Genomic DNA, 25,212 nt, shown 5'->3' with positions numbered 1-25,212 from the left:
AAGCAGTTTGGGGATACCCAGAAAGGGGAGGCAGCTAAGGCCACCATGGCTAGATGGATCAAGGATGCAATCGCATCGGTCTACCTACTTCAAGCAAATAGCCCCCCACTAGCACACCAGCTCAAGCTACAAGCATATAAACATCATTCCAGGATGAGGCAGCTTCAATGTCTCTGCAGAAAGTTTGCAAGACTGCTGGCTAATCTTCCTTGGACTCTTGAGCCACCCAGCAAGGTAGATGCTAGCTTTGGGGGAAGGCCTTAAGACAGCCCTATCTTCTCACACCAGGGGAGAGTATGCATGCCTAGTCTAGGAAGAAAAGGAAGGTGGGATTACCTGTTTTCTTTCCTTGGATCCTGCTAGACCTATCCAGGAATAAGGTATGATTTTAACACTGATGGATACTTGTGCTCTTGAGTACTGCCTGTCTCACTCACATGGACCCTATGACATATTACAAAAAAAAGTGGATAGTACGCAGCACACTCAAGCCATAGCCTGAGGACTAGGGGAGCACATGTCAGCTTAGACTAGACCATCTTGAATAGAATTTGACCAGGTTTGCTACTGAAACACCAACTGCCATACACAAGAGACTAACATGTCCATGCACCTCATTTATCATTCATACTGTCTGAGAGCCCCCATTTTATAAGGGAAGCCCTAGAGAACTAGCAGATGGAGGATTTTTAGTCCTAGAAATTAGACCTCACACCCAGGTATTTGCCTATTTCTAAATCCAGCCCTAGACTAAGTTACTGAGGCCTGGGCAGGCTAATTCTGTGCCCATCCCAATTTTCACTACTTTACAAATTTGTGAACATTTGTGCAGCTTGTTTCCTAAATAAGACCAATACCATTCTTATTTCAAAGCCTTTATTAACAGATATGAGAAAATTCATTAAAGTCCCTTCAGCATTCTTCATAGCTTATTCACGGAAGGGTTCAATAGGCCCAGTCACATTCATTTCTCAGTGCTCAGGTGGCAGAAACCAAGTAAATCCTTTTAGGATAATAGGAAGGCTGCAAGTCAGTAAGCCACTCATTCTTTCTCCTTTTCTTGATTAATTGCTGAAAGGGAACAGAAGTCACTTAGCTTTTAAGTGCTAGAGTTAAAAGCAGACAAAACAGAAAGCATACAAAAGCAACATCTTATTTTAGAGTAAGATACTTATCATACATTTCTTAAACGGTTACATGGTTATCTTAATGCTTAAAAGCAAAGACTTACTCAAGGAAACTGCCAGTGATCTCCGTTTAGGAGCTCTTTAAAAAAATAAAAATCCCATCCCGCCCTTAATACAGCAATGAAGACTCACTTTCTTGCGTAGGAAGAGTATTCTTCTCCTGCGTTTCAGTTTTCTTCAGTTTGTCTTTATTGAAGCTCTCGATTTCCTTCATATCCGGCTTGTCTCCCATTGTCCGTCTAAACAACAAAAAGCAACGCCGATCAGTCGCGGCGACCAGAGAGCCAGACGAGTGCCAGCTCGCTGCGAGAATCACCACGTGGGGTGCCCACAAGGGTAGGAAGCAGGTTAACCAGAGTTCGGAAAAAGACAGACAAAGTCTGGAGTCTCGACTCATCAAACGTCTCAAGAGCCGGTCGCGGAATAGGCATGCAACAGTTTCCCCCCTTATTAACCCGCAGTTTTGTAGTACTTGAGAAAAAGCCACCCCCAAGCCTACCACTTGTTACATATACAACGTATTAATATGCTCATAGAACAGCTCATTAAGTTAAAGCAAGTTTAAGTTTAAAATAATTAAAAAAAGAGTAGTCAAACCAAGATAGTTTATAGCAGGACTCTGAACGGTTAGACACAAGAGCAAGCAGAGCACACCGAGACAAAAGCAAAATGCATCAAACTCACGTGTACGTCTACTACCTCGCGCCACAAACACACACCGCTTCCACAGAACAATAGAGCCCCTGCCATGCCCGGCCCTTATATACACCCTCCCCGCCCTGCCGCCGATAGTGACGTCACGGGCCTTTACCTCATTGGGCAGAAAGCCAGGCTAACGGTGATAATGCAGGAGGCCGGGGAAGGGGCATGCTGGGATTTCATTTCGCTGCAGTGGGGAGGGCGTTCCCCCCTCCCCCAGCTCTGAAGGAGAATCCTCACAGCTAGGGAGGGCTTCCGGAGTCCCAGTTGCAGAGTCTTTAGCGCCAGCTGTTTGTTTGTTTTTTTTTCTCTCTCCTGCGTCGTGAGAGCTAAACTAATTGTCTTTTTAGGTTTTCTGCTGAGACGAGACTCCTGCTATTTCTCTATCACTAGTCTTAAGGCAACCTTTCTGCCTTTTTCTGTGAAAGGGGCTTGGGGATGGGAGAAGCTGGAGCTTCCTTCCTGTCTCCCACCTTTTCATTCTGATCTTTTGGGACTTTTTATGGGAAAAGTGTCTTCTCTGCCTCCATTTTTTTTTGCCTTTTGATTTTATTTTCTATGTTCCCCCTACTGTTGTTTCTTTAATTAAAATTCGGGGGGTTGGCCTGGCTTGGTTCCCCAAGCTGTAAAAGTTTTTAGGCTTCAGTTTTAGTTTGACTTGCTACATGGCCTTCATCAAGATGGTTTACAAAAGCAAAACCATAAATTAATATTAAAATGTAGGTATCAACATAAAATATTACATAACAAAATAACAGTCCGTGACAGAGACAATAGTTATCAACATTTATTTTGTGTTGAGGTTTTTGTAGGAAAAGATTTGTAAGACTTTTTTTGTCTTTTAATAAATCTTTCCCTCTTGGCATTCTTTTTCTTATTTGAAGCTTAATTAGCAGTGTATTTGTGTGTATAACCACGTCCTTTTTATGTTAACACAACTGCTCCACAACACAAATTACAGGCGGTAAGAGACCTGGGCGTCCTTATAGATCATCAACTAAACTTTAAACCTTACATCAAATCCCTCATAAAGGGAGGTTTCTACAAATTAAATGTCCTCAGGAAACTCAAACCTCTGCTCCACACCAACCATTTCCGAACTGTAGTCCAGACTACTATGCTTTCGAAACTGGACTATTGTAACGCCCTCCTACTCGGCCTCCCTGCTACCACAATCAAGCCACTCCAGATCCTCCAAAACTCCATGGCCAGAATCATAACAAACACCCGCAAAACAGAACACATTACTCCAATTTTAAAAGACCTGCACTGGCTGCCTATCTCCTTCCGCTCACAATACAAAACACTGACCATTCTTCACTGCTCATTATACAAATTCAATCACACCTGGCTGGAAGAAATGCCTCACTTCCGCACTTCCAACCGCCCCACAAGAAGTGCTCATGCAGGTACCCTACACATTCCTTCCCTGAAGGCTGTGCATCTGTCCCTCACCAGAGAAAGGGCTTTCTCCATAGCTAGCACCTACCTCTGGAACTCCCTCCCCCCCTTCCCTCCGAATAGAACCGTCACTCAACAAAACAAGCGCTTGTGAGCTGAGGTAAAAGCCACAGAGAACTTCTTGTCTGTGCATTCTTCCTCTCTCTCTACTTCCTTCCCCTTTATCATCTTTTCTCCTCCTCTCACTCCCCTTGGTCAAGTCGCTTCACCCTCCATTACTTCAGGCACAGACGGTGTGAGCCCGCTGGGGACAGGGAAATACCCACAGTACCTGAATGTAATCCACTCTGAAGTGCCTGAAAAGTGGAATTAAATAAACTTTCTTGCAACATGCCAGATTCATGGTATAATCAAAACAGGCCCCTCTGGAGATCCTAATCTAAGGACAGACATGGATACCTGGGTTATATTAATGAGGATTTCTACACTGCATTTCCAAAGCCTGCATCCTTAGAGGTCATTTATTTATTTATTTAACAGTTTTATATACCGAAATTCTTGTAAAAGGTTACAAATCAGTTCGGTTTACATTGAACAGAACAGTAACAGTCCATACCCCCTCCCCAAAAGCTCTGAAATGATGGTGGCATGTTTGGGAGCTGCTGAACCACCATCCTTACCTGGTTTTCCCTGATAGCCTCACAGAACCCATGATTTGGTACCACCAGTGTCTTCTTCCCTGTGACTTGTACAGCCGCTGAAAATTCCTTATGGCTATGCTGCAGCCTCTCTCCCAGTCTTTGTCCCAAGTGGCTCCACCTGCACAATCAACATTAACACCAACAGTTCATAAAGCAGTCAATCTGTGGTGGCCTTGAACTGGCAGGCCCTGCCCATGCTGCTTTGATATGCTGTCACTTACACTTCCCCCTTCGATATCTGAGCTAGCAATAGTGGCAGAATCAAGGCTGGTACTAGGTTTTTTTTGCTTCCCTGTGCAAAAAATTACTGTGCTGTTTCCCTCTCCCTCTTCCCCCCCCCCCCCCCCCCAATTCATTCAGTGCCTGACCCGGGTCTATAAAATAAAGCCCATCTCTGTCCTGCATCCTTCAATCTATATTTTTTTTAAACGGACAATGCCCCCCCCCCCCCCCAGAACCCATGGATAAGGAAGTGTATTTGGTACCCTAGGTAAACCTTACAGCCTTGCGTGCGCACACACACACACACACACACACACACACACACACATCCTTTATAGACATACACAAATTGCATTTATAACAAATTTTACATGAAAAAAACATGCAAGAGTACAGAATTCAGAGGCAAAAATATCACTTACAAAATGCATATTATATTTACATGCACTCCTGTGGTGCCAACCAGAAAACTCTGCAAAAAAAACAATTGGACTCTTATGGAATTAGACTTTTTGTAATATGTATTGGATGTGAGCTTGGCCCTCAGAAAGCCATGAACAAACAAAATTACTGTTACAATATAACTTTCCATACCAAAACAACCCTAACAACCTTATCTATCAAAAGACAGCACTGTACATATTACACCAGGCCCTAAAAAGATCAGAAAGTATCAACAGAAACGTGTTAAGAACTGAACTGGAACCCATAACAAGCCACCCTCTGGATGCAGAGTAACAAAGGAAAAATAGAAACATTACCATTCATCATAAAAAATGAAATAAAATCAAGAAATATAAAACAATCATAATTGTAAAGTAATATTCATAAAAAAATATTTCAAACCAGTTAATGAATAGAATATCGAAAATTTCCCAAACACCAAAATATATTTTAAAAATCTGATAAATAAAAAATCCAATTAAAAATGTTCTATTACCCCACCAAAAAAATTAATATTTCAAAAGAGCAGAATCATCAAATTACACCCAATAATTAAAACTAATAAGGATTAAAAAATCTGCTCTCCATACCTGGGATCTGATTTCCAGTCACCCTGAGATTGCCGTGGATTGGGAGAGGTAGGGCCACACAAATTTTATCTTCTCTCTCACACACATGCACAATAACATGTTCATTCTCTCACACACTCCCTCTCTCTAACATACACAGGCTGTCTCTCCCTCACCCTCACAGATACATTATGTGCGTGCGTGCGTGTGTGTGTGTGTGCACGGCTGTGAAAGCCTATATGTGACACATAGGCTCTCATAGGCACACAAACGTGCAAGCTCTCACACAGAGACATTCACAGGCCCACAGGTTCTCACACAGATACACCCAGAAGCTCCCACACAGTCACACGCACACATAGGATCTCACACAGTCACACACATACAGGCTGTCAGACACGCACAGGCTCTCACTCATTCACACATACATACAAGCACACACACACACAGATGGTCTCCTGTTATCATCGGGCCATGGCAGGATGAGCTCCATCACGGCCCTCCTATCTACAGGCCATACGGCCCACCAATCTTCCTATGTGGTGGGGGAGGGAGCAGAAGCTGTGCGTGGGTGTGTGCGCACGCATGCCCATACCCAGAAGTCAGGCATCTCCTTCCGTCTCTGGCGCTTTCCTTCTTTGGCCGCCGGCTGGTTAAGCTTCACCGGTGGCCCGTGGCCTCTCCTGCTGTTGCTGGCCCGCCGCCTCCCCAGGTATGCTGCTCCATGCAAATGCATGGTATGCACACCTGGTCACGCCGGGCCTGGGCAGAATGCACTTCTGCTGCTGCAGGCTGGATCAAGCTTCTCCTGTTTCTGTAGGAGGCCAGACAAGTCAGCCAAGGGCTGCATTCACCCCTTGGGCCATAGTTTGGGGACCCATGTATATGAATGTAACTGCACTAACTGGCTGACGTTTGAAGCCAGCAGGAGAGGAGTTAATTCACTCCACCCCCTTACTTTTGTTTCCCTTTTCTCCTTTATTGGCTCTTTCACCCCTGCCAGTTTAACTTAAAGGTGTCCCTTGTCACCATAGTGTAAGTTACACTTTGAAACAGGTATCAAAAGGACAAGACAAACAAACTCATCATATAATTGTATATTAAATTACACTTTGTTACCGAATCATTTTTGGCACTGCTATAACGTTTTACCTGATTTACCGGTAAATACTTAATATTACTATATGTGCCTTCTTGTAAACCGTTGTGATGGTGAATAACTTAACGACGGTATATAAAAGATTTTAAATAAATAAATAAGTCGCAGGTTGGAACTACAGGGACCAGAAAAATACCTGAGAAGCACAGGGGCAAAAAGGAACAGCAGGGATTAAACATGTCGTCCTTCCTTTCCAGTAGTGGAAGTGGTGGGGGAAATTACCCCCAGCTTGTGCTTTCCCCTCAAGGAAGCCAGAGTACAATTTTAGAATTCAACAATGAGCTACTGACAGGATTCTTGCCCAGGATATTGAGCCGCCTCCCCCCAGTTTCTGGGCTGGGTGATCATTTGATGGACTAGAAATGCAGTATACAATCTCCAGATAACGTACATTTTGGGTCTGGTGCTCATATAATCATGGGATCCACCCCACCCCAGAGAAAAGGTGTAGTCATGCATGGGCCTTGGGGGCCTGTGTCCCCTCACTTTTGACTCAGACCCCACCGACCCTAGCAGCATGCTCATGTTCCATCTGAGTCAGCCCCTTAAAGGTGCAGGAGTTAGAGGGTCTGGAGGCACTGGAATCACTGCCAGTTAATGATACCCTCTGCCTTTAAAGGAGCTAATGAATGGGAAATACCACTGCCTTTGGACTAGACATGAAATGTAAGCTAATGTCAGTTTGGGGTCCTGCCATTCTTCAGTATTCACCATGTTATTCCAGTAAATAGGGAAAACATAATACATTAATTCATACACAATATAACAATTGCAATCCTGTTCTGTGTGCGGTGGTGGTCAAAAAAGCAAATAGAATGTTAGGAATGATCAGAAAAGAAATGGAGAATAAAATGGAAAATATCCATAATGCTTTTCTATGAATCCATGCACGCATGTGAAATTCTGGTTGCCCCATGTGTAAAAAGGCATAGCAGAACTAGAAAATGTGTAAAGGAGGGCAACAAAAACGACAAAGGGGGCAGAACGGCTCCCCTATGATGAGAGGCTATGAAAGCTAGGACTCTTCAGCTTGGAAAAGAGACATGATAGAAGTTTATAAAATTATGAATGGGTGGAACGGTAAATAAAGGACAGTTATTTACCCTTTCAAAAATTACTAAAACAAGTGAACACTCCATGAAACTAACAAGCAGCAGATTTAAGACAAATCGTAGAAAGTATTTTTTCACACAGAGCACAATCAAGCTATGGAATTTGTTACCAGAGGATTTGCTCAAGGCAACTAGCCAGGGTTGGCACAACCCACTGTGCTAGTCATGCACTTTCACAGTGCAGCAGCCTGAAGTAAGTGGCAGCCTGGGGGGTCACCTGCGGCAGAATACAAGAGGCTGTGGGGCCACGGTGGACCCCCAACCCACTGACCACCAAAGTTTAGAATAGGCCAGGGTAACCTGGTGGTTCCCAACCTGCCGGCCTCCTAAATGCAAAGGAGGCCATGGCAGTGCCCAACCTGTCAGTTGCCGAAGAGGCCATGGCGGCCCAGCGCGTCCCAACCTGCCAGTGGTCCAACAAGAGGAATTCATGGCTACCTGGGCAGATCTCAACCTGCATGGTGGCTGAAATTAAGAGGAGGCTGCGACTGGCCAACATAAAGAAGAAGGTCTGGGGCTGCTGGGACCGAAGAAAGGCCTAGTGTGTGTGTGAGCATGTGTATGTGAGAGAGGGGAGCAGATGTTATGTATGTGTGTGAGGAGGCATGTGAGTGTGTGAACTTGTTTGGGAAGGAGGAGTATGAGTTTGTGAATCTGTGTTGCACAGCAGGAGAGTGTGTGTATATATCATACCTATAAGGGAGCCCGGACCGACGTGCCGCAAATGCGCAGTAGAGAGCAGCTCTACTGCGCATGTGCGGGCAAACATACATGGAAAAAAAAAAACATGGCGGCGTCGAATGGCAGCAGCGGTGGGCGGCAGCGGCGAGCGGCGACGACGAGGAGCGGCGGCCAGTAGCGAGGGACGGACTGAGTGAGAGGGAGGGATGGACTGAGTGAGAGGGATGGACTGAGTGAGGGGGACGGAGTGAGAGGGAGGGACTGAGTGAGGGGGAGGAAGGGACTGAGTGGGAAGGAGGGACTGAGGGAAGGGGAGGGAGGGACTGAGTGAGAGGGAGGGACTGAGTGAGAGGGAGGGAGGGGGGGGACTGAGGGAGGGACTGAGTGGGAGGGAGGGACTGAGGGGGAGGGACTGAGTGAGAGGGAGGGAGGGGAGAGGGAGAATGAGGGAGAGGTGAGAGACAGGGATGTGAGTAAGTGGAAGGGTAAGAAGTTGTGGAGCAGAGAAAAAGAGGGTGGAGGAGGGCTGAGGGAGAGGGGGTGGGGAGTGACTTAGGGAAGGGGAGAGAGGTGGGAGTGACTGAGGGAAGGGGAGGGAGGTGAGAGTGAGGGGAAGGAGGCAGTGGGAGACAGAGGGTGAGTAAGACTGAGTGGAGGGAAGGGGAGGATTGAACGAGGGAAAGGGGGAGTGAGGGAGAAAAAGTGTAGAAGGGTGCTGTGTTCGAAAATGGACTGAAAAAAAATGTAATGTAGCCCGTTGTTACGGGCTTAAAGGCTAGTATATATATATATATAGAGAGAGAGAGAGAGATATTATATGTGTATAGATATATGAAAAAGAGAGAAGAAAGTTTGTGCACTGCCCCACTAATCCACGACAATCTCAGGGTGAGTGGAAAAGAGAAGTTTTCAGGCATGGCAAGCAGTGGATTTCTTTTATCCTTATTAGTTTTAATTATTGGGTGGTGGTTGATGTGTCTGTTTTGAAATTGTTTACTGGCATTTAGGAAATTAAAACATTTTTTCATTATTGGATTTTCTATTCATCAGCTGTTTTTTTAAATATTTCTTTTTACTAATAAGGTTATACTATTTTGATGTTTTATATTTCTTGTTTGATGTTTTATGAAGAAATTGTTCCACTGCATACAGAGTCTGGCTCCTTGAGTTTCCAGTTCAGTTTTTGTCTGTACATTTCTATTTATACTTTATGGTCACTTTATTCTGTATTTGGCAAGGGTCTGTCTCTATTCTGCATGTGTGACCAAGAAGAGGTATTCTGTTGATGTGCAATTTCTGTGTGGGGATCCATAGCAGCCTGGCTTGCTCTGTTTTCTTAATAGGGAATGTATTGGTATTTTAGGGCCTGGTGTAATATTTGTAATTTTCCCTTTTCATAGTTAGGATTGTTTGAGTGCTGTTTTGGTATCAGAGGATTATCATATTGTAATTGTAATTCATTTTATTCATTTCTTTGTTAGGATTGTGGACCCTTGTGCTGGGGTGAGGTTGGTGCAACCTATAGGGGAGGCCCTGTATGTCCTCACTGCCAACTTGCAGAGCAAACAGTGCAGAGACTGAACTGGAGCTTCACCTGTACCAACCCTTTTCCTCTCTGGTTCAGCCTTTGGGTTCTGGGGCAGGTCTTAGGTGGCAGTGTCTGGAGTGAAGGCAGAAGAGAAGATCTGGGATAAGGCTAAAGACTGAGGTGAGCTGCAAGCATGAATAGGAGTCCAGACTGGGGTCAGTGGTAGGCGGCAGGCAAGGGAAAAGAGTTCTTGCTGAGGTCGATACCAGTAATCCATCCAAGGCTGGTAATGCGGTAGCTAAGGCAAGGCTGGAGAGAGGAAGGCAGGCTGGGCAAGGCTGAAGAGATGCAACAACTCACACTACCAGGCTAGGTAGCTGACCCTTTGCATGGCCAGGGTTTAAATACCCAGCCGAATGACGTCATCGAAGTGTGCCTAGGAAAGCTCTACCACCGTGGGGCCTTCATAGGCTGGCGTGTGCCCTGCGCACACATGCCTAGAGGAAGGCCCCAATAGCAATGGCAACAGCATCCTGAGCGCATGAGAGCACTGATGGCAGTGTGACGGCACTGGGTGAATCAGCCGGCTCACAGGGGCAGCCTGCAAGCTGGGAAACGTAACAGTATCTCCCCCTTAAGCTCCCTCTTCAGGGTCTGAGACTTAGGTTTGGAGGGGAGTTGTCTGTGGAATTCTTTTAACAGAAGTGGTGCCTTGAGGTTGGTGGCAGGCTTCCAGGAGTTCTCCTCTGGACCAAAGTGCTTCAATGTGATAAGGTACTCTAGTTTGTTCTGTTGCCTACATTAATTTAAATTTCTTGTACCTCAAACTTTGTCTTCTTCAGTTACATCTGTAGGTGTGGGAGGTTTTCTGGAGAGCCAAGAAAGGATCAGTGGTTTCAATAATGAGACGTGGAACACATTATGGATTCTCAGTGGGATGGGAAGCTTCAGCTGGTATGTCATGGTCCCAACTTGTTGTTGGACAGGGTAAGGTCCAATGAATCGAGTTGCCAGCTGAGCGAGGGGACCCAAAGGTATAAGTGCTGAGTACTTAGCTATACAAGATCGCCTACTTTGAATTGTGGTGCTGGTCGATGTCGGGTGTCCGCATACTTCTTGGTCTGAGTGACTGCTTGAGAAATTAGTTGACTGGTGTGAGTCCAAAGGTCGTAAAGTTCTTTGGCTATGAGATGGGCTGCAGGGAAGTCCACAGCGAGAGGCAGAGGAAGCGCTATCCGTGGGTGTTTCCTATATACAATCTGGAATGGAGAGGAGCCAGTCACACTGCTCACATTGCTCACTGCAAACATTCCACCCAAGTAGCAGGGTGGCCCAGTTGTCTTGCCTTCTGTTAACATATGGCCGAAGGAAGGTTTTGAGGATTTGATTGATCCTCTTGATCTGCCCATTGTCCTGCACATGATAGACTGTCATGAAATCTAGAGAGATACCAAACTTCCAGTAGAGGGCCTTCCAGTTGTGGGCTGTAATCTGGAACCCTCTGTCAGACAGGATAAGAACATAAGAACATAAGAAAATGCCATACTGGGTCAGACCAAGGGTCCATCAAGCCCAGCATCCTGTTTCCAACAGTGGCCAATCCAGGCCATAAGAACCTGGCAAGTACCCAAAAACTAAGTCTATTCCATGTAACCATTGCTAATGGCAGTGGCTATTCTCTAAGTGAACCTAATAGCAGGTAATGGACTTCTCCTCCAAGAACTTATCCAATCCTTTTTTAAACACAGCTATACTACCTGCACGAACCACATTCTCTGGCAACAAATTCCAGAGTTTAATTGTGCGTTGAGTAAAAAAGAACTTTCTCCGATTAGTTTTAAATGTGCCCCATGCTAACTTCATGGAGTGTCCCCTAGTCCTTCTACTATCTGAAAGAGTAAATAACCGATTCACATCTACCCGTTCTAGACCTCTCATGATTTTAAACACCTCTATCATATCCCCCCTCAGTCGTCTCTTCTCCAAGCTGAAAAGTCCTAATCTCTTTAGTCTTTCCTCATAGGGGAGTTGTTCCATTCCCCTTATCATTTTGGTAGCCCTTCTCTGTACCTTCTCCATCGCAATTATATCTTTTTTGAGATGCGGCGACCAGAATTGTACACAGTATTCAAGGTGCGGTCTCACCATGGAGCGATACAGAGGCATTATGACATTTTCCGTTTTATTCATCATTCCTTTTCTAATAATTCCCAACATTCTGTTTGCTTTTTTGACTGCCGCAGCACACTGAACCGACGATTTCAATGTGTTATCCACTATGACACCTAGATCTCTTTCTTGGGTTGTAGCACCTAATATGGAACCCAACATCGTGTAATTATAGCATGGGTTATTTTTCCCTATATGCATCACCTTGCACTTTTCCACATTAAATTTCATCTGCCATTTGGATGCCCAATTTTCCAGTCTCACAAGGTCTTCCTGCAATTTATCACAATCTGCTTGTGATTTAACTACTCTGCACAATTTTGTGTCATCTGCAAATTTGATTATCTCACTCGTCGTATTTCTTTCCAGATCATTTATAAATATATTGAACAGTAAGGGTCCCAATACAGATCCCTGAGGCACTCCACTGTCCACTCCCTTCCACTGAGAAAATTGCCCATTTAATCCTACTCTCTGTTTCCTGTCTTTTAGCCAGTTTGCAATCCACGAAAGGACATCGCCACCTATCCCATGACTTTTTACTTTTCCTAGAAGCCTCTCATGAGGAACTTTGTCAAACGCCTTCTGAAAATCCAAGTATACTATATCTACCGGTTCACCTTTATCCACATGTTTATTAACTCCTTCAAAAAAGTGAAGCAGATTTGTGAGGCAAGACTTGCCCTGGGTAAAGCCATGCTGACTTTGTTCCATTAAACCATGTCTTTCTATATGTTCTGTGATTTTGATGTTTAGAACACTTTCCACTATTTTTCCTGGCACTGAAGTCAGGCTAACCGGTCTGTAGTTTCCCGGATCGCCCCTGGAGCCCTTTTTAAATATTGGGGTTACATTTGCTATCCTCCAGTCTTCAGGTACAATGGATGATTTTAATGATAAGTTACAAATTTTTACTAATAGGTCTGAAATTTCATTTTTTAGTTCCTTCAGAACTCTGGGGTGTATACCATCCGGTCCAGGTGATTTACTACTCTTCAGTTTGTCAATCAGGCCTACCACATCTTCTAGGTTCACCGTGATTTGATTCAGTCCATCTGAATCATTACCCATGAAAACCTTCTCCATTACGGGTACCTCCCCAACATCCTCTTCAGTAAACACCGAAGCAAAGAAATCATTTAATCTTTCCGCGATGGCCTTATCTTCTCTAAGTGCCCCTTTAACCCCTCGATCATCTAACGGTCCAACTGACTCCCTCACAGGCTTTCTGCTTCGGATATATTTAAAAAAGTTTTTACTGTGAGTTTTTGCCTCTACAGCCAACTTCTTTTCAAATTCTCTCTTAGCCTGTCTTATCAATGTCTTACATTTAACTTGCCAATGTTTATGCTTTATCCTATTTTCTTCTGTTGGATCCTTCTTCCAATTTTTGAATGAAGATCTTTTGGCTAAAATAGCTTCTTTCACCTCCCCTTTTAACCATGCCGGTAATCGTTTTGCCTTCTTTCCACCTTTCTTAATGTGTGGAATACATCTGGACTGTGCTTCTAGAATGGTATTTTTTAACAATGACCACGCCTCTTGGACATTTTTTACTTTTGTAGCTGCTCCACATTGAACAAAAAGATGAGCCAGTTCCAGAGCTGTGAGTAGCCCAGCGAGGGGTACAAAATGAGCCATTTTAGAGAATCTATCCACTCCGACCCATATCACATTGGAGCCATAGGAAAGAGGGAAATCTACAATGAAATCTGTGGATATATGGGGCCAGGATTCCTTGGGGGCTGGCATTGGCTGTAACAACTCTGGGGATTGGGCATGAACAGCTTTGTTCTGTGCACAGGTAGGACAGCAGTCTGTGTAATCCTTGACATCTTTCTTGACCTGATGCCACCAATAGTGGCGTTGAAGGAGGTCCTGCCATGCAGGAGTCATGCACCCACTTCAACACTTTTTCCTGTAGCCTCTTAGAGACAATAGACTTTCCTGCAGGAACAGAAGTGGTGGAAGTGAAGATAATCTTTGTAGAATCAATGATATGTCGGGGGGCCTCTTGTACATCTTCAGTTAAGAAACGGGATAGTGCGTCTGCTCTTAGATTTTTTTGCAGCTGGTTGATAACACTGTTCAAAATCAAATTGGGAAAAGAAAAGGGACCAGCAAGCTTGTCTGGTGTTGAGCTGTTGGGCTTGCTGAAGGTATTCTAGATTCTTATGGTCCGTGTAGATGGTGATCTTATGTTGGGCCCCCTCTAGGAGTTTCTGCCACTTTTCAAGGGCCAACTTGACTGCTAGGAGTTCTGTCCCTGATCGTGTAAATTCCTATGCGCTGGGAATAATTTCCTAGAGAAGAATGAATATGGAAGAAGTGTCTCTTCTGCGCTATGTTGACTGAGGACAGCCCCAACCCTGAGGGAAGAGGCATCTATCTCAAGCACAACAGGGCAAATGGGGTCCAGATATCATATACATAGCCCTTGAGAGAAAGCTTGCTTCACTGCCTGGAATACATCGACGGCTTCCAGGGTCTGTACCTTTGTGAGTACTCGAGGATGAAATGACAATAATAATTCTCAAAGCCCAGAAATCATTGTAGGGCTCTAAGACTGACCGGCTGGGACCAGTCTAGGACAGCCGTCTGTTTTGCTGGATCTATAGGTAGATCGGTACTCAAGAAGAGTAGTTCTTGTTTGAAGAGGCATTTTTCTAACTTGGCATACAGGTGGTGTTCATGTAGTCTGTATGTGGTCAGAGACTTGAAAAAGATAAGGATGTCATCCAAATAGACCACTATGGAGGAGTATAAAAGGTCCTGAAAGAGGTAGTTCACCATTTTTTGGAAGACTGCTGTTATGTTTATGGAAGAATGTGAACCCTGGGCTGAGATGTAAGGTGTTCCAGATGTTGAGCCCTGTGAGCCTCACCATCAGCAGGTGCCAACTCAGTGGCGTGGAACACAGCTAGAAGTAGAGACTTTATTATAAATGAAGAAAACAATAATGTCCACAGAATAGCAGATGTAGTAGTACAGTACTGAGCAATGTGGAATGCCCAGACTGAGACCACAGATGAGAAGATCCGGTAGTGGCCCACGGAGCGGGTTATGCCGGGAATCCCCTCTGTGTTACTAAGTGTAGGCACCTCAGTAACACAGATCTGGTAGTGGTCCGCGGAGCGGGGTACGCCAATACTGTCGGTATAGTAGATGTTGAGGCACTGGTAGAGGTGCCGGAACCCGGAAGTGGTTCCTGAAGTTGGTGTGCAGATATTCTGTAGTGCAGGATAGCTGAATGCCTTCTATCGAAGGAAGGCGGTAATGGCCCAGGGTACGGGGTACACTGCATAGAATCTTTAGCACAGTTTGTATAGTAGAAGTCAGTATAGGTACTCACAGAAGATGGTTCCTGGAGAGAGAGAGACCTGAGAAGCAGGTCTGTAGCAGTCAGGCAGGTAGGTCCTCCGAGGAGCGGATAGCCGGGAACGCAGAGGAGCCCCCGAGGAGCGGGTACTCAGAGCATCCAGATGCCAAGACGAAGTCAGGAACAGGAAGTCCTTGAAGAGGAGAATTCAGCAAGATGGAATAAAACCTGCCACAGCAATAGCCCTACCCATGAAAAGGCAGCAGTTCACCATGACTGCATACAGTGCAAAACTGGAGAACTAGAAACAGAAATATATTTCCTCCTACACTAAGCAAAGTTCAAAGATAGAAGAAATGCACGTTCCCCAAACTGACTTTTTTTTTTTGAGAAAACAATTTTTATTGCGTGTATCACAATGAACTGAAAAACATGGATATCAAAGAATCAAAACTGACATTTTATAACTCTTGTACCCTGTCACTCCCCTGTATGCCCCCATCACCCTATCACCCCTCACTTCTCCCAACTCCTCAATCATCCCTTCACATGCTCATATCCTTGTCCAACATTTCTGACACCCCCACCCCTGCATCCTCTTCCCCATGCTCCCTCTCCTCAAGTCTCCCTGTCCTACCCTACCCAGCATACATCTGGCCACCTCTTTCCCACCCCCTTCCTGCAGCATCCCCCCTCTCCTCTCCCCCAACCTAGCAGCCTCACACCTTTATCTCTTCCATCTCTCATCCCTGCCCAGCAACCCCAACCTCCTCTCCCTACCCAGCAACCTCAACCTCCTCTCCCTCACCCCTTCCTCCCTATCTTCCCACCCCTTCCTGCCCAGCATATGTACTCCTTTTCCTGGCTCCCAGCCAGCAGAAAAGCCTTCACTCCAATCCAGAGTCTCCCTCACTCTTGACTAACAGCAGATGAGGGCAAGAAGCATTGAGGTGTTATGGTTATTGGTGTTTGGGTGAATCCTTGGACACTGTGGCAGCTGACCATGCCCACGGGGGGCAGTCCCGTGAGGGATCACGGTGTCAGGCTAGACTCTGGCCACACAAACACAGATTGAATCTTTATTTAAACAGTTTTGGAAACCACCAGAGGTGGCAGTAATGAGTAGTAGATGTTCAGCCCGGCTGGGCAAGTATCCCACAGGACGCTGGAACAGCGGATCCTCTGCTTGGCTCTGCTGTAGTGGAAAGAGACAGAGTTATGAGTACACAGTGAGAAATATACAGAGTCCCAGGTAGAATAGGTGAAGCTCTGAGACAGGGAGAGCAGGCCCTCGAGGAGCGAGTACCTGATCCCTTAGAGCAGGGAGACTCAGTGGTATTGTACTCACACAGCGGTTCCACTACACGAGAGGTCTGGCACTGGAACAGAGGGCAGGCCCTCGAGGAGCGAGTACCTGGTTCCAGGGAAGCAGTACTGTGGAATAGATGGTAGTTTTACTCACAGATGGATACTGTTAGTGAAGTCTTCCAAGTAGAAAGGATTGTAGATGCAGGCAACGACTCAGGGAACATGGGCCCTCGAGGAGCGAGTACTAGTTTCCTGATAGCACCTGAAAGAAGCAGAAGAGGCCCCTGAGGAGCGGGTACCCCGTTAGCAGTAAGAGTTCCAGAAAACGCTGGAGTGGCAGAGTAGCTTCAGTACAGAGAGTGAATTCCATCTGTAGTAATCTGAGTTGTTGCTAACTCTATTAGCTAGCAAAAGAGGTAGGCTTAAATATCCAGGCAGCATGACGTTATCTCAAGGGGCGCCCCTGAGGTTCGTGCCAATGAGGAAATAAAGATGAGGGCGGCGAGCACGCGCACACCCTATGGTACCTTGGAGGAGCATGGCGGGAAGCAGCACCAAAGCCGGTCCGGGGACGCCAGAGAGATTGGCAGACACCGCGGCAGCCAGTAGTCCGAGGTGAGCGGGAGGAGCCGCAAGAAGAGTAAGGTAGGTGGGGTGAAGCCGTCGCAGACCCACGGTCACAACATGAGGAGAGGAAAAAAATGAGGCAGCGGAAGTCGGCAGTAGATTTATATAGCACACACCTCTCTCTCTTATGCTCCTGCTTTCACATCCAGGCCCCATGAGAAGAAGAGAGCATCAGCAGCCTCACTACCAGGCTAGGCAGAGGAAGATAAAGTTGATGACCTGCCAGACCCATATGAACAGGAGTTAGTGGTATCTCACTCTGATCTTGGTGAAGGAGGAGGGAACAACTTCCCACTGGGCCAGGAAGAGGAGAAGGAAGTGAGCAGCTTCCAGTCATACCCAATAAAGGAGAAGTCAGGCAACCCCTGCCCAGACTGATGAGGAAAGAGCAGCCTTCTGTTGGCTTTGTGACACACCTCCTGGGACCTTGTGACACACTAGTGTGTCCCAACACACCTGTTAAGAACCACTGACCTAGGGTATTTAATATCCTTGGACTGGCCATAAAAGAAGGCATCACACAGACTCCCACCATTCACCCATCTCCTACATCCCTAGGGGGCAAATATTGGGGAAAGGCAGGATGCAGCTGGTAGGGTTCCTGGGAGTGTAGCAAGATTGCCAACTCCTTAGAAATATTATCAGTGACACTCTATCTGTGACACTTCTGGAAACCTTGATCCCTACCTCCCCCTTTCTCCAGCATTTCAAATTATTGAAAGTGTTAGACTCCAAGGGGGATATTCCCACCCTCCTCCTCGCTTCCCTCAGTGATTTTATCTGTGCCACACCTTGGAGTGGGCACCATCTTATTGATGCCTCAAGCAGCAGAATGCCTTGAGCTGACCCTGCTAGCCACCCTGGGAATGTAGACTTCTTAGAAGACCCTGCTCTAGTTGTGGAGATGGTAGACTCTCTCCTGCAGTGTATGGCTAGCTCATCTCAGCAGGAGCCAGAATGATCCGTGATTTTGTGGGAGGAAAGTGGGTGAATCCAAAAGTTCTGGTCGGGCAGAGGGAGTTCTACAGGACAGAGGTCCCTGGCTGGGAGTTCCAACACTTCCCATCTTGCATGTAAGCCCCCTCTACATGTTCACCCTTCCTGGTTTGGGCATGGCCTCCAGCACGTATCTGTGCATGCTGAGGAAGTTCATATATTGCACAACTGCTAAGAAAATGTATAACGTTCACATTGTTTTTTCTGTTAGACTACTGCTAAGAAAAATGTATATTTTTGTAAACCGTTATGATGGCTCTACCGAATGACGGTATATAAAACTCAACAAACAAACAAATAAATAAATAAATATATAGACTGAAGGTCTGCACCATGCATGTTCTAGTCTATTGTCCCAACACACAATGATCTTTGGAAATGAGAAAGATCCCCAGTGGAAGTCCAGCTACTCCAAATTAGTTCCCAAATCCACCAAAACCTCATGTTGAAGGATTCAGCATGGAACAGTGGCTATGAGCAGGTATCTTGCCAGATTCACCAACATCTTCCCTCACTCCTACCTCCAGTGTTCTTTTTGTGGCAGGGAACATTTTTGCAGTTTTCCCATCTTACCCCTCTCTAGTCTTAACACTGCTTCCTAAGTTTTGTTTACACTTTTCTCCCCTCCTTTTGATTTTTGGACACGCAGAGTGAAGGATCCCGAAGACAGAATAGTGGGACCACCTAGTTAGCCTCCTCCTGACCATGGGCAAAGAGACCATAATCTAATCCAAAAGGAAAAGGCTAGAGGGTGGGGACCTTTTCAAAATCTGCATGCATTCATGCAGACGCAATATCCACCAACTCCATAAAGGAGTTTGCGAGTTGGTAGACACTGAATGACATGCTCTGCTTGGCCCTGACCCCTCCTGAGTTTGCCTTGATCTTTTCCCTGTAGGCCTTCTTTTATTTTGTCAGTGTCAATGGGATTGCATGGAGGCATTCTTATCTTAGGACCATGATATTGTGATTCTGCCTGTTATGCAGCCTCCCAACCACCAGAGGCCCTTGGGTAGCTGCTCGTACCCTCTCTCTCCACTCAGTCACTGTGATCCCATGGCTCAGCAGGGTCCAGACAATTTAAACTTGCCTCTGGTTATGCTCAGGGCCTTTTCATCGAGTCTGCTTAGCTCCCTGGTTGTCCCCATGTCTCTAAATGCTTTGTAGCTTCCCTAAGCCTTTTGCTCTAGTTTTGCTCTGTGGCTTTCCTAAGCTTTCTGTTCCAGCTTTGGCTCTGTGGCTTTCCCAAGCCTCCTGCTTTTGTCTTGCTCAGTGTCCTCCCTAAGCCTTTTGTGTTACCTGTCTGGTCTAATCTTTGTCTTGTCTGTCCTGTTCAGTGTCCCAGCCTCCTCCAGTGTTCCAGGTTCCAGCCTGCTTCAGTGTGCCATGCCTCTCTGCATTCGGTTCCAGATTCCAGTTCCACACCTGCCTTTGCTTCCAGTCTTGCCTCGGCTCCAGTCTTCAGTCAGCACTAGTCTCAGTCCAAGCCTCTGTCTAAGTCCTGTCGATTGCCAGATCCTAAGAGCTCAACCTCCAGGGGAGGTGGCTGGCATAGGCCAAAGATTTCCTAGCTTTGTTCTGTCTTGCTCAGTAGCCCTGGCCTGATCCCTCTGAGTCATTCCTTGAGCAAGTGAGAGTAAATCCTAAGTCCCCACTTGACAGGATGATGGGACCCCCCCCTCTCCTCCTTCCCTCCTATCCAGCCCCAAGGATTGTAAACAAGAGACAAAACATAAAGCATCATTTTCGCTTTCCCCCTCCCCTGTGGATGGATGAAAGATACAATGTACTAGTCAGGGTCGGCCTGTCGATGATGCTTTTCAATCCATTATGTAGAAAGAGGATTTTTTTATGGGTTATCCATGTAGTAAGGGGATGCCAATGCAGTCCTTTGCCACATCCAACTCACTTTAAAATAGTGCAGAGGTGGAAGCAGGCTGTCAGGCAATAGGCACAGTGCCCCTCCCCTGTGTAAGCTCCAGCCTAGGTGTCCTGCTTTCTTTCCAGACTTGTGCCCTGGTTTCAGGACAAAATTAATTGGCTTGTTGCAATCCACATGAAATTCCCATTCAGCCAATCTGGACAATGTCAGGTTAATTTTTTTTAATATATCCCCTTTAATTATTAGTGAAGCCTAAAAGCTCTTGTTTCAAGATATTTATAATTAATAAGGCACACTATATTTGATCATCAAGAATTTTGGGTGGAAAAAAGCGACCAGGTACTATTTCTATTGCCATGTAGCTGTCACATTATGACATCCTAATGAGTTGTAATTGTTGAATCGTTTTTCTCCTACTGGTTAAGCCATAATGCGCTTCCTACTGTAAATGTTATTGTTCGTTCAGGCATCTCTACAGTCAAACATATCTCAAGAGTCACTTGTTCTCAGAGAGACTCATTTTCCCTGCATCACTGACTCTTTAATGTGCTCACTCTCACGGTTATCGGAATGCCTTTGAGTCACTGATTACGTTTCCTGAACCTTGAGATCATCATTCAGAGCCAGCTTTACTCAAGGGTGGGAGACAAGCCTTAGTGGATTAAGCCCTAAGTGGTAATCATGGGAACATGATCTAATTTGTTTCTGCAAGACTTTTAACAGCACTCAAGTCAGGAGACTGGCAGTAAAGTGCATTTAGCTCTTTTCACCCAACTTAATAGTTTCCATTGCAGCTTCCATGCATTCAGGAGCACATGGGCAGCCACCTCCTGAGTGAAATGGCTGTGCTGCTATTTGAGCATTTGGACAATACATGGTAGCTTCTGATGTGAAAAGCGCCCAAAATATTTTTGCATCATTTGTTAACCTTGCATGAACCAAGACAGGATATGGAAAAAGGTTTGCCAAAGTATATGCATCAGAGCTGGGATTAAAACTTTGAGATCCTATTGGATCACATTTGTAATGCAGACCTCTCCATGCCCTTATCACTCACTCAGAAAAGTTTTATTTTAGCCTGACCCCCTAAAAATTAATTTGGAATTAAGCAGAGATCCTTCAAATTCATGTTTAGAAGTAAATAAAACCCAAGATGTAAAAAAGCATAAGCCATTTAATCTGCCATTCCTTTTATTCTGTTTCAAGCCGATACAGTACAGTGCGCTCCGACGGAGCACACTGTTAGCCGGCATTTGGAAGCGTGTTTTCGACGCGATAGCTTTACCCCTTATTCAGTAAGGGGTAATAGCGCGTCAAAAACGCGCGTCCAACCCCCCCGAACCTAATAGCGCCCGCAACATGCAAATGCATGTTGATGGCTCTATTAGGTATTCCCGCGTGATACAGTAAGTAAAATGTGCAGCCAAGCCATACATTTTACTTTAAGAAATTAGCACCTACCGAAAGGTAGGCGTTAATTTCTCCGGGCACCGGGAAAGTGCACAGAAAAGCAATAAAAATTGCTTTTCTGTGCACCCTCCGACTTAATATCATGGCGATATTAAGTCGGAGGTCCCGAAAGTTACAAAGAGTTAAAAAAAAAAATTTGAAATCGGCCCGCGGTTTGAAAACCGGAAGCTCAATTTTGCCAGCGTCCGGTTTCCGAGCCCGTGGCTGTCAGCTGGCTCGAGAAGAGACACCAGCAAATTGAGCATCGGCTGTCAAACCCACTGACAGCCGCTGCTCCTGTATAAAAAGAGGCGCTAGGGACGCGCTAGTGTCCCTAGCGCTTCTTTTTGCCGCGGACCCTAACTTAAATAAATTAATTTAGTGAATCGCGCGCACAGGAGAGTGGCCTGTACGCACACCGGGAGAGCGCTTGTTTCTCTCTTCCCGAGTGGGGGAGGGGGGCTGGTGGGATTAGGATGTAGCAGACATGTCTATTTTCTTGCATTCTGAACTTTTTTTTTTTCTGGAAATGAAGAATGCCTGGAACCCTCTGATTCCCCTCTTAGGTACAGCAGAGGGCCATGCATGCCAAGAGGGGGTTCGTTTCTGATTTGGCATGTGCTAAAGCAGTGTCTAGGACAGGGGTCGGTAACCCATGGCTCGCGAGCCAGATATGGCTCTTTTGAGGGCTGCATCTGGCTCGCAGACACGTGTCGCCATACTTCGCGGTTCCCCGCTGACCCAGCTGCTCCCCGGTCCTCCGCCGCCCGGGCTTAAAATGCTGTCAGCCCGGGCGGAACGCGGCAGGACAGCTGGAGTCAGCGGCACCGGCGTGCTCTCTTCTCTTCCCCCCCGCGGCCCGGAAGAGGAAGTGGAGAGCATCGGGTGCCTGCGCGGGAAGAAGAGACCACACTAGCGTGGTCTCTTCTTCCCCGCAGGCACCCGATGCTCACCACTTCCTCTTCCGGGCCGCGGGGGGGAAGAGAAGAGAGCACGCCGACTGGAGTCATCCGGGTGCCTGCGCGGGAGTCATCGGGTGTCAGCCGGGTGCCAGCGCTGGAGTCATCGGGTGCCTGCGCGGGTCTTCCCGCGCAGGCACCCGCGGGAAGAAGACTGCAGCGCGGCTCGGAGGAAAATGAAAATCTTCAACCGCGGCCGATGGGACTCCGCCTTCGCCTCCGCGAGGGCTGAAAATGAAGGAGGTTAGCGTTGGGAGGTGGCTGCTGCTGCCGCGAGTTCCCGGGGGGGAGAGAGAGAGTGAATGAGCGAGCAAGCATGTGTGTTTGAGATCCTGTGAGTGTGAGTGAGAGATTGCATGTATGTGAATGACTGAGAGCCTGTACATGTGAAAGAGAGTATGTCTGTGATTGAGATCCTGCCTGTGAGAGAGAGAGCATGAATGTAAGTTTACCATTGGGAACCTGTATGTGTAAGTTTGTAATTGAAAACCTGTTTGTTTGAAAGAGTATGTGTGTATGATTGAGATCCTTTGTGTGTGAGAGAGATCATGTGTATGTATGATTAAGAGCCTGTGTGTATAAGTAAGAGAGAGATCATGTGTGTCTGTGTCTGATTGACAGCTGGTTTAGGTGATGGAGCATGTGAGTATGTGATTGAGAGCCTGTGTTTAAATGAGAGAGAGAGACCATGTGTGTCTGTGTGATTGAGAGCTGATTTAGGTGAGGGAGCATGTGAGTATGTGATTGAGAGCCTGTGTTTAAATGAGAGAGAGAGACCATGTGTGTCTGTGTGTGATTGAGAGCTGATTTAGGTGAGGGAGCATGTGAGTATGTGATTGAGAGCCTGTGTGTAAATGAGAGAAAGAGAGGACATGTTTGTAAGCATGTGAATGAGAGTCTGTGTGTGAGAGAAAAAGACAGCATGTATTTATGTGATTGAAAGCCTGTGTGTGTGTAAGCGTGAAAAGATAGACAGCATGTGTGTAAATGTGTAATTAAGAGCCTATATAAGTGAGAGAGAAAAAACATTTGTATATGTGAGTGACTGAGAGCATGTGTGTATAGGTGTGTCATTGAGAGCCAGTGTGAGAGAGAGCGCTGGTATGTGACTGAGAGAGGAGAAAGTTCCAAGCAAACCACCCCACCTCCTGCTAATTCAGAACAATCTCAGGACACCTGGATATCAAACGTTCCCAGGTATGCAGAGCAAAAAAAATTTTGTATCATTATTTTTCATTACTGGATCTTTGTGTCTGCTATTTTGAAATATTTTGTTGGTATCTGGAAATGTTTTATATGAGTTTTTAATTATTGGATATTCCACTCATCAGCTGTTTCGAAATATGTTCTTTTTGTTAGTACAGTTTTACTGCTGATGATTTATATTTCTTGATTTGTTTTATAAGGATGTGTGATGTTTCTTTTTCCTTTGTTACACTGCATACAGAGACTCTGGCTTGTTGCAGTTTCCAATTCAGTTTTTGTCTGCATGCTTCTTGTTATGCGTTTTGGTCTCTTTATTCTATGTTAGGTGAGGGACAGCACGTGATTCAGGTGAGGTTTTCTGCTGGCGTGTAGTTTCTGTGTAGGACTCTATAGCAGCCTGACTTGGTCCGTTTTCCTAATAGGAGATGTATTGGTGTCTTAAGGCCTGGTGTAATATTTTCAGAGACTTATTGTACTTTAAAAGTGTGATCTTACATAAAATGCACACATTTACTTGTATTTAGTTTTAAACATATTGTATGGCTCTCATGGAATTACATTTTAAAATATGTGGCGTTTATGGCTCTCTCAGCCAAAAAGGTTCCTGACCCCTGGTCTAGGATCTGCAAAGAAAGGATCAAGGATCTGATGCTTTTCCCCAATAGATGTTACTGTTCAAGGTCTCAGCACTTAACCTTCATTGTCTGCATTACTTTCATTAGTTAAGAACATAAGAACATGCCATACTGGGTCAGACCAAGGGTCCATCAAGCCCAGCATTTTGTTTCCAACAGTGGCCAATCCAGGCCATAAGAACCTGGCAAGAACCCAAAAACTAAGTCTATTCCATGTTACCGTTGCTAGTAATAGCAGTGGCTATTTTCTAAGTCAACTTAATTAACAGCAGGTAATGGACTTCTCCTCCAAGAACTTATCCAATCCTTTTTTAAACACAACTATACTAACTAAACTAACCAGATCCTCTGGCAACAAATTCCAGAGTTTAATTGTGCGTTGAGTAAAAAAGAACTTTCTCCGATTAGTTTTAAATGTGCCACATGCTAACTTCATGGAGTGCCCCCTAGTCTTTCTATTATCCGAAAGAGTAAAAATCCGATTCACATCTACCCGTTCTAGACCTCTCATGATTTTAAACACCTCTATCATATCCCCCCTCAACTGTCTCTTCTCCAAGCTGAAAAGTCCTAATCTCTTTAGTCTTTCCTCATAGGGGAGTTGTTCCATTCCCCTTATCATTTTGGTAGCCCTTCTCTGTACCTTCTCCATCGCAATTATATCTTTTTTGAGATGCGGCGACCAGAATTGTACACAGTATTCAAGGTGCAGTCTCACCATGGAGCGATACAGAGGCATTATGACATTTTCCATTTTATTCACCATTCCCTTACTAATAATTCCTAACATTCTGTTTGCTTTTTTGACTGCCGCAGCACACTGAGCCGACGATTTTAATATGTTATTCACTATGACGCCTAGATCTCTTTCTTGGGTTGTAGCACCTAATATGGAACCTAACATTGTGTAACTATAGCATGGGTTATTTTTCCCTTTATGCATCACCTTGCACTTATCC

At 45.6% G+C, this 25,212-nt stretch overlaps 1 protein-coding gene across 2 annotated transcripts; it reads right to left on the bottom strand.

The window, feature by feature from the left end:
* Window positions 1-859: 859 nt before the first annotated feature.
* LOC115091209 (thymosin beta-10-like) lies at window positions 860-4,106 on the bottom strand. Of its 2 annotated transcripts, none has more exons than XM_029601277.1 (3): window positions 3,968-4,106; window positions 1,320-1,426; window positions 860-1,071 (listed from the first exon to the last, which is right to left on the bottom strand). In XM_029601277.1, exons 1-3 carry the CDS (start codon window positions 3,997-3,999, stop codon window positions 1,043-1,045), a joined length of 168 nt encoding a protein of 55 aa, XP_029457137.1. In that variant the 5' UTR covers window positions 4,000-4,106; the 3' UTR covers window positions 860-1,042. The 2 variants fall into 2 exon arrangements, with proteins under 2 accessions (XP_029457137.1, XP_029457146.1); XM_029601286.1 differs by lacking the exon at window positions 3,968-4,106 and adding an exon at window positions 1,872-1,989.
* Window positions 4,107-25,212: the final 21,106 nt, after the last annotated feature.

Source organism: Rhinatrema bivittatum, chromosome 1 (genome assembly GCF_901001135.1).
Source record: "Rhinatrema bivittatum chromosome 1, aRhiBiv1.1, whole genome shotgun sequence".
Lineage (NCBI taxonomy): Eukaryota > Metazoa > Chordata > Amphibia > Gymnophiona > Rhinatrematidae > Rhinatrema > Rhinatrema bivittatum.
This window is presented reverse-complemented; position numbering and strand designations above follow the sequence as displayed.